The sequence below is a fragment of the Quercus robur genome, chromosome 3, assembly GCF_932294415.1.
Source record: "Quercus robur chromosome 3, dhQueRobu3.1, whole genome shotgun sequence".
NCBI lineage: Eukaryota > Viridiplantae > Streptophyta > Magnoliopsida > Fagales > Fagaceae > Quercus > Quercus robur.
Window position 1 is genome coordinate 62,234,587 of NC_065536.1, and position 9,546 is coordinate 62,244,132.

Genomic DNA, 9,546 nt, shown 5'->3' on the forward strand with positions numbered 1-9,546 from the left:
TCCCAGTTGTTTGGTTGAAACACATTTTGACAAAAAGAAAGTTGAGGAAGTTGTGCCTTGCGCTTAGTTCAGAGGAGGTGATGTGAACTAATTCTCATTATTTTTGTCATGGACAGCACATGTGATGCGGGAAATGCAAGAAAATTATTATTTAATATTATTTATGTTTGTAAGCCAATTGTATTTTTATGTTTTAGGTCCTATTAGTTTATTGGGCTTTTAGTATTTTAGTTTAGAAGTAAGGTTATTTTTGTAATAAGACAATTAGGGTTTCCTGGCCAATTAGAACTAGAGTTTAGCAATCTTTTATAAGCAACCTATTATACTCCTTGAGAGATAGTTGATATTTTTGATGAATGAAAAAAATGGCCGTTTGGTTTCTTTGATCTGGTGCTGACTCCAAGTCCACCCTAGGTGTTAACTCCTAGTGGTTTCTTTGATCTGGTACTGACTCCAAGTCCATCCTAGGTGCTAACTTCTAGTGGTTTCCCCGCTTGGTGCTGACTCCAAGCAAGGCCTAGGTGCTGACTCCTAGGTCATATCCCTTTATTTTTCTGTTGTTCCAATTTTGTTTTGGTTGTCCTGTGTCATATATGCTTGTAATAAATCATTTATACTGAATATGCAACAATACAAAAAGATCCACAACATGGAATCACCACTTTCCTTTTTGCCATCCACCACATTGCCAAAACTTTAATTAAAAAATTCAATTCTTAAATTTGAACTGAAAATCTCAATTCCTAACTCATCCCAATTGCCCCCTTGAGAAGCGATTCTTGCAAAACTTGACAAACATGGGGATGACGATTTAAGAATTTATGTATTATTTTCTTCATTTTCATGTAAGCAAGTACTGAATGTTGAAGGAAGACATCAACTTGGAAACTTTCATCCAAAGCATACTTGCCCCATACCGAAGCCAAATACTCTAAATAGGTACACTTTATCAAAAGCTACACCCTTCCATTGTTGGCATGTCTACAATATGAAAATCAATAACTTGTTACTTCATTGATGTGAAAAATGTTATATATAATAATCAAAAGTGAGGTTTTAAAGTGATCTAACCAAAGTGGAGTCCATAGTTTTTAACATTTAAATCACACAAAAAAGTCTTCAAATGGGCTTACCAAACAGACTCTTAATCTCTGGCAAAGACCATTCACATCCCTCAAAACATCTAGCATTCCTCACTCCAAATACCGTTCACATCCTTTAAAAAATTCTAGAATTAACTAAATTACTAAACTACCTTTAATTTATAGGGGATTGTAAAATTACAATTTTGACCATAAATATAAAATTAACTAAAACTTTTATAATAAAAATTTAAATTAAAAATTATTTTAACATTAGGACACATAATTAGACCTTTAAAATCACATGACTTTGAATTCAATTAGGCTTTACATTACCCCATAAAATAAAATCTTGTATAGACGAATTGTCAAAGTAGTAACAAAATTTATTCTTCCATGACTGGAGCAACTAATTGAGGGCAAAAATAATTTGATCAAATTGGTATCAACATCTTTTTAGGCAGGGCATGGTTATTATACATACTTTTAGGCTTTGTTACTTGAAAATTTTGAAATCTTTGCTATAAATATTCGGATGTAACTAAAACATTATCATTTAGAGCTTTGCAATAAGAGTCCAAAATTGGTAAGAATGGAGTGTAAAATCTATGTTCTCATCTCAATAACTTGTTCAACAAATTATAAATGTTGTGACGCAAGGTGTTTTAGATTTGAAAAGTCTGAGAAGTAATAGCTTTGTAGTAGCATTTTGTTGTGTGGCGAAACAAATTAGTGCTATTTCTACAGTACATTTTTTTGGGATGAAGCAACTTTTATTCAACAGACCAGATTACAACAATATTACAAATCCCAAACATTAAGTTGTAATCTACCAAGAACTAACATCAGCCTAACACGTATTAAAAACAGAAAAAGGAGTTTTCAGAAAGCTACATATTAGCTTTAAAAATAAATTTTTTAATGTTTCTACACCAAGAGAGCTAATATCTAACATCATGCACAATAAATTGCACATTTGCGCCATACCAGATTTAGATCAAATCTCTCCATTGTGAATTCTGGAATTTCAATTAATTCAACTTTGGTAGATAACAGCTGCTCAGACTATATTGCAATAATTGTGATGATCGTTTTGTAGTGGGATGTTAAGGTGATCTAGTAGGAGAAGACAAGGAGGGATTGGGTGGCATTGGCAAGGACTGAAGGCTACCTTCTAGCATTTCTACTACCTTAGTCATTGGTGGTCGGTTTGATGGAATGGTCTGAATGCACCACAAACTTATTAAAATCATCTTCCTTGCAATTTCTTCTTCCTCTTCATTTGTAATCCCATCCAATCTTAAATCCTTACCTCCTTCAAGATGCTCATAAACATAATGTGGAAAATATATTTCACTGGTGTGAGACATTTCAACATCGATATTCTTTCTTCCTGCTACTATTTCAAGAACCATCATTCCATAGCTATACACATCAGACTTGTGAGATACTCTGCCAATGTTTCTACAATGCACTTCAGGAGCAATATATCCAGCAGTCCCTCTAGCATTCATTGTTGATACAACACTATCTTTCCTTTCACACAGTTTAGCAAGGCCGAAATCAGAGATTTTGGGACATAAATTATCATCTAAGAGAATGTTGTGAGGTTTTATGTCAAAATGCAGAATCCTTGTGTTACAGCCACGATGTAAGTATTCTAATCCTCGAGCAATGCCTATTACAATTTCATTGCGTGTTTTCCATTCCAGTGGACCGTTTTCACTTGACAATTCTCGAGTATATATGAACTTATCCAATGATCCGTTGGACATATATTCATAAATCAATGCTCTTTTTTTCTTCTCATAACAGAAACCCAGAAGAGTGACTACATTAACGTGGGAAGTTCTACTAATGCTGGCAATCTCATTAATGAATTCTTCTCCATTACCCTTGGACTCACTTAGTACTTTCACTGCCACTAGATGACCATCAGGTAGCACTCCCTTGTACACAACACCATATCCTCCTTGGCCTATTTTATTTTTGAATGAGTTTGTCACTTTCTTCAAAAACGAATAACTATATCGCCTTGGGGCAAGAGATCCATAATTCCTTATAAAAGCCTCGACATTTTGCTCATTTCTGGTCTTTCTTCCATAAAACCATTGCCCGCATGATAAGCATTCTCTCTTAAATTTGTAGAAAGCCACAATTGAGATTAATATAATCCCAGCCACAACTGCGGAAATGCCTGTATGCAAAGAATGGTTTAAGTCACTACTAATAATATTTATCAGGGCAACCATGAAAAAAAGTATAAAAAAAAGAAAAAAAAAAAGAAAAAGAAAAAGAAAACATGTATATTAGTATTAATAAGTATACGTTCATCCTTCAGGTCAGAGGTAATTACTTCCTATTTTATACAAGGGCCAAGTAGCAGAACTTAGTAAGAAATACTTTTTGACAAACGTTCAAAATACCTATAACAACTTTAACGGTCAAATTGCGCTTTGAACCTGCATCAAGAACATAAGAAAATTAAGTTAGACTTCTTTTTATGAAGTGAATGTTAGTATTAAAATTTATGTTGGGGTTAAGAGAGAATGTAAAATAACACATAAAAAACTAATGTTGTTTGGTCTAGTCGTCTATATCCATAGTGAAAAGCCCTTAAGCGGCTATATTTATACTATTTTAAACTTGTGTGTTAACAGTAAGCTCATAAAAGGTATATATAAAGAGACTAAATCTAAAACACCCATAGACTAGCATTGGATTATTTTACTTACTCAACAAGTAGGCTTAATATTACTTTGCTTACACTTCAAAGAACATTGATATCTCCAATATCCTCCCCTTGTATTGATATATCTAACATCCTCCTCTACCTCAAAGTGAAAACTTAAAATCGCCTTGAGTTTGGAATATGAAGATGAGAACTAAAGTGCGACCGTAAAGGACGGAATTAAATGTAGAATGGACTAGGCACAAGTAGTTAAAGTAGTTAATTAACACAAGATTCAAATCACAAATAAAGCACAAGTTGAAGATGCATAAACATCTTTAAAAAGTACAATTAACACAACCGCATAGAGAGGGCAATATTGGTTCAAGAAGTGAAAACCCTTGTAGAAATACCTACCAAGATGAATGTTAGAATTCAAGCACATACATCTTCAAAATGGTGGAATCTAAGGGAACCATGAGAGAGAGAAAACTGTATGTGAATGATTCTATATTGAATAAATTTATCAAGTTCTCTGTTTCTTATATACAGAAAGAATAGTGGCGGGAAGACTTAACAAACTAAGTAAGAAATACACCAATACAAGGCTAACACGTGTCCACTAAAAACTAACTAATTATACTATCTTAATACTAAACGACTTGTAGTTTTATCAATACATATACACTACGACTTGTAGTTTTGCTCTATCTCTGGTTCTTGCTCTCTATATGCTTCATCTTCGAGCTTCATCCTTTAACAATGAGAACACTTTTGAGGGCAAACTCAAAAAGAAAATCCACTACTATAAAAGGTTGTCGCAGTACATGCATGTTTATAGGCTATTGTACTTGAGCTCCCTGCTATTGCTAGTAACTGCATACTCCTACGTTTTTCCTTCTATGTAATCCGCTTCACAAACGATCACCGCTTGTAGATTAACCCACAAGGCACTCCAAGAGATTCTTGTTAGTTTGCGCAACTAAGGACACCTATGTGTTTTCAGAGAAAATTCCTACACAAACATAGGTGGGTGATCAAGGTATTTTGGTTAAGGATCTCTCAAGGATATTCAATGGAGAGGTTGGGAAGACAATCATATTTTCTCTTAACTGTTTGATAGCTGTTCTCCTTTTAGAAAGTAGGGTTAAATTTGTGCAAAGTAAGTTTGTAACATTTTAATAAGTTTTCGCTCAAGCGAGTGTCGAGCGAGGGATTACAAAAGTTTTTGTATAATTTTCAATTTTGTTTGAATGAGATTTGGTTTTCTATTGAGCAAGCTCTTCAATCTTTCACAGTAAACAATGAGCCTCATTGTTAAACCCATTTGACACCCTTTATGTGTTAGAAATCAACACTAACTCTCTTGTCTCTAGAAATTTCTAGAGTTTCACTCAATTTGCTTCTCTCCGGAATTCTCTAGAAACTTCTAGAACTTCTCACACAATCTCTCTCTTTCTAGAAATTTCTCTCTAATTCTGGAAATTTCTCTCTTGCTCTCTTTCCGGAATTTTCTCCAAGATAGTTCTTATATTTTCTCTAGAAACTTCCTTGTCTCTAGAAATCAACACTAACTCTCTTGTCTCTATAAAGTTCTAGAGTTTCACTCAATTTGCTTCTCTCTGGAATTCTCTAGAAACTTCTAGAACTTCTCAATCAATCTCTCTCTTTCTAGAAATTTCTCTCTAATTCCGGAAATTTCTCTCTTGCTCTCTTTCCGAAATTCTCTCCAAGATAGTTCTTATATTTTCTCTAGAAACTTCCTTACACTAGTGAATTTTAGCCACATGTTTATAGAATAGTTTAGAAGGTTGGAGAATGGCATTCATTTAATGTCAATAAAAAGGAAGATGCTACAAGCTTCAAGTTAGTTTCCTAACCAACATACACCTAGTATAAATAGATGTGGTGGTATGTGAAGTAGAGTGTGTGAGACTAGTGAGAGACAAGTGAAGTGTGTCATAGGCCAAGTGAGTAGTGTGAAGTGGAGAAATAAGTAGAGCTATTGTGTAGTGTTAGTACATAGGTGTCTAGAAAGTTGGTGTGTGTCTTGTAAAAGCTAAGTGTGCTAGAGTAGCTTTGCCGTGTGGTGTTAGTGAGTCTTGTAATTGTGTCATACATGGAGCCACATTAGGCTTTCCATAAGTCTTAAGTGTTGTAATTCAAAGAGTTAAGTTTTTAATAAAAACTCTTTGTTCTGTATTTTGTTCAACAATCTAGTGTCAAAACTTCCGCTAACTCAACATTATGAATACTAAGAAAATAACCGAACATTGCAAACTTTTTGTCATGGGACATATCAAACTCTAGATTTCCTAACAATCTCCCACCTGTAGTAACTCTATGAAAAAATACCCTAATATTGACTTGAGTATCTTTGCAAGTCTACGAAATCACAGACCAACCAAGACTTACACCTATTCTAGAGACATAATTCTAGGACTAGAACAATTTACTTGTCTTTCCTGAACATGAACAAATATATTAAATGCAACTAGTATAGATAGTAAAAGTAACAATATTGATCAAGCATATCATAAGAATATGAATATCATGAAAAGCACAAATAGCTTGACCATAAAAAAAAAGAGTGCACAAGCAAGAACCGTAGCATGTCATAGTAGCAGGAAGTGCATCAAGAATAGTCAAGTTGATGACTATAATGGCCAATTATCATCAAGGATATGACACATTCGAACATGTGAAGCAAATTAGAACCATAGAACTAGTAACAAAACTCAACATGTTCAACACAAAGCAATGATTTTATTATGTCCTTAAATTTTCTCCCCAACTCCTAGTGAAATACTCCTGAATTGAGGTAGTGGGGCTAGAAAATTTATAACCATACCCGGTGGAGACGGATTCTCTGATGGTGATTGTGGGGGCTGGGCAACCGGGAAAGGCACTGTCATAGTAGGAGGAAGTGCATCAAGAACAGTAAAGTTGATGACTATAATGGTCAATTATCATCAAGGATATGACACATTCGAACATGTGAAGCAAATTAGAACCATAGAACTAGTAACTAAACTCAAAATGTTCAACACAAAGCAATGATTTTATTATGTCCTTAAATTTTCTCCCCAACTTCTAGTGAAATACTCCTGAATTGAGGTAGTGAGGCTAGAAAATTTATAACCGTACCTAGTGGAGACGGATTCTCTGATGGTGATTGTGGGGGCTGGGCAACCGGGGAAGGCACTGTCATAGTAGAAGGAAGTGCATCAAAAACAATAAAGTTGATGACTATAATAGTCAATTATCATCAAGGATATGACACATTCGAACATGTGAAGCAAATTAGAACCATAGAACTAGTAACAAAACTCAAAATGTTCAACACAAAGCAATGATTTTATTATGTCCTTAAATTTTCTCCCCAACTACTAGTCAAATACTCCTGAATTGAAGTAGTGGGGCTAGAAAATTTATAACCGTACCTAGTGTAGACGGACTCTCTGATGGTGATTGTGGGGGCTGGGCAACCGGGGAAGGCACTGTCATAGTAGAAGGAAGTCCATCAAGAACAGTCAAGTTGATGACTATAATGGTCAATTATCATCAAGGATATGACACATTCAAACATGTGATGCAAATTAGAACCACAGAACTAGTAACTAAACTCAAAATGTTCAACACAAAGCAATGATTTTATTATGTCCTTAAATTTTCTCCCCAACTACTAGTCAAATACTCCTGAATTGAAGTAGTGGGGCTAGAAAATTTATAACCGTACCTGGTGTAGACGGACTCTCTGATGGTGATTGTGGGGGCTGGGCAACCGGGGAAGGCACTGTCATAGTAGAAGGAAGTGCATCAAGAACAGTCAAGTTGATGACCATAATAGTCAATTATCATCAAGGATATGACACATTCGAACATGTGAAGCAAATTAGAACCATAGATTTTATTATGTCCTTAAATTTTCTCCCCAACTACTAGTCATATACTCTTGAATTGAGGTAGTAGGGTTAGAAAATTTATAACCGTACCTGGTGGAGACGGATTCTCTGATGGTGATTGTGAGGGCTGGTCAGCCAAGATAGGCACTGTCATAGTAGAAGGAAGTGTATCGAGAATAGTCAAGTTGATGACCATAACGGTCAATTATCATCAAGGATATGACACATTAACCACAAAACTAGTAACTAAACTCAACATGTTCAACACAAAGCAATGATTTTATTATGTCCTTAAATTTTCTCCCCAACTACTATTCAAATACTCCTAAATTGAGGTAGTGGGGCAAGAAAATTTATAACCGTACCTGGTGTAGACTGATTCTCTGATGGTGATTGTGAGGGCTGGGCAGCCAAGATAGGCACTGTCATTGTAGAAGGAAGTGCATCAAGAACAGTTAAGTTGATGACCATAACAGTCAATTATCATCAAGGATATGTCACATTAACCACAAAACTAGTAACTAAACTCAACATGTTCAACACAAAGCAATGATTTTATTATGTCCTTAAATTTTCTCCCCAACTACTTGTCAAATACTCATGAATTGAGGTAGTGAGGCTAGAAAATTTATAACCATACCTGTTGAAGTCGCATTCGTAGACGCATTCTCTGATTTTGTTATTAGTGGGGCCTGGGCAGCCAGGGAAGGCATTGGCAAGACCCGAGGAGGTGGTGGTGGAGAGGAACGACATGTTTTGGATCCATAAGATTGATTTGGGCAGTAGCAAGTAGGTCCATTGGAAGTGCGGTTAAAACCACAAACTCCATTAGACCTAGTGCAGGCACTACAGGCTTCACTGTCATTCCATTTCACATCATAGCCTGCTTTGATGGTTAGTTCCACTTGCGATAAATTGTTAACATCAGTAATAGAATCTGAAGGAATCAGAAGACGCACACTATGAGTACACGGGTTAAGGCCTTCGTCTGCCAATACTAAATACCCAAGCCCATATTTTGGACAAGTGAACCTTTGGTAATCCTTCCCGGGAAGTTCATCTTCTCGACAACCATAGACTAAGGTAAGGTTTTGCAACAAAGTGGTGTTGTCGAGAACTTTAGATTCAAGTATGCTGCTATTCACGAAGTTGGGTGAACAAATTCCATTTACATAGTCTTCTCTCGCAATAGTGAGTGTTTTGGTTCTGGTATTCATTTCCAAAACTCGGTACCAGACGTCTAAAATCTCTATGGTGGTGTCATTTTTCTCACAGGTGAGCTTTAACTGAGGATTGCCACAAGCTTCGGGTCGAGCAGCTCCCCAGAATGGATAACCCACGTTTGTGATCTCTCCACAGCTGAACATATCGGTGGTACTACAATTTGAGTACCAATCAGAGGCGCATAAAGTCGACGCAGGAAACTCCATGAAAATCAAAGTTGTGAAAAATAAAGAAACAAGAAAAGTAGACCGAGAAAACAGTTGGGAGTTCATTCTGGTGGTGCTGTAATTGTTGGCCGGAGAAAGTGTTATTATTTGATAGATGACTTTGAATTTGCTTCTTTAATTAGTGTGAAATGGGAATGAGTGACAAAGGATATTGGCGGGAAGCTCTGGCACAAAGACATGGGCGATGACTCAAAGATGACTTAATGCGCCTGTTACGCACTTGGTCATGCATAAAATTAAGAGCAATATCTATCACTACAATTTACACACCGCCTGTTACGCACAATTACACAAAGCTTGTTGTATGTTTTAACTTGTAATTATTGGACGCGTCTTTTACTCGCAATTACGCCAAAATTGGAGGAAAGACTTAATTGTGACGTGAAGTGAAGTGGCAATCTCAATTCATGTTTACCACAAAAAAAAAAAAAAAAAGG

At 35.8% G+C, this 9,546-nt stretch overlaps 2 protein-coding genes across 2 annotated transcripts; both read right to left on the reverse strand.

The window, feature by feature from the left end:
- Positions 1-1,846: 1,846 nt before the first annotated feature.
- Positions 1,847-7,854, reverse strand: LOC126719905 (PR5-like receptor kinase). The gene is made up of 7 exons (XM_050422404.1): positions 7,749-7,854; positions 7,493-7,549; positions 7,197-7,298; positions 6,901-6,957; positions 6,605-6,706; positions 3,509-3,544; positions 1,847-3,279 (listed from the first exon to the last, which is right to left on the reverse strand). The coding sequence occupies exons 1-7, from the start codon at positions 7,852-7,854 to the stop codon at positions 2,189-2,191; spliced, it is 1,551 nt and encodes a 516-aa protein (XP_050278361.1). The 3' UTR covers positions 1,847-2,188.
- Positions 7,855-7,973: 119 nt separating this feature from the next.
- LOC126719906 (LEAF RUST 10 DISEASE-RESISTANCE LOCUS RECEPTOR-LIKE PROTEIN KINASE-like 2.7) lies at positions 7,974-9,285 on the reverse strand. The gene is made up of 2 exons (XM_050422405.1): positions 8,299-9,285; positions 7,974-8,080 (listed from the first exon to the last, which is right to left on the reverse strand). Exons 1-2 carry the CDS (start codon positions 9,152-9,154, stop codon positions 7,974-7,976), a joined length of 963 nt encoding a protein of 320 aa, XP_050278362.1. The 5' UTR covers positions 9,155-9,285.
- Between the last annotated feature and the right edge of the window lie 261 nt (positions 9,286-9,546).

Excerpts from the sequence above, each read along its gene's own strand:
- LOC126719906 (XM_050422405.1), bottom strand. The coding sequence starts at position 9,154 with ATGAACTCCCAACTGTTTTCTCGGTCTACTTTTCTTGTTTCTTTATTT. Across the intron at positions 8,081-8,298 it reads TACGAATGCGACTTCAACAG|TGCCTATCTTGGCTGCCCAG; the intron begins GTATGGTTATAA and ends CTACAATGACAG.
- LOC126719905 (XM_050422404.1), bottom strand. The coding sequence starts at position 7,854 with ATGGTCATCAACTTGACTATTCTCGATACACTTCCTTCTACTATGACA. Across the intron at positions 6,707-6,900 it reads AGAGAATCCGTCTCCACTAG|TCATCAACTTTACTGTTCTT; the intron begins GTACGGTTATAA and ends TGACCATTATAG. Across the intron at positions 3,280-3,508 it reads GACCGTTAAAGTTGTTATAG|GCATTTCCGCAGTTGTGGCT; the intron begins GTATTTTGAACG and ends CTTTGCATACAG.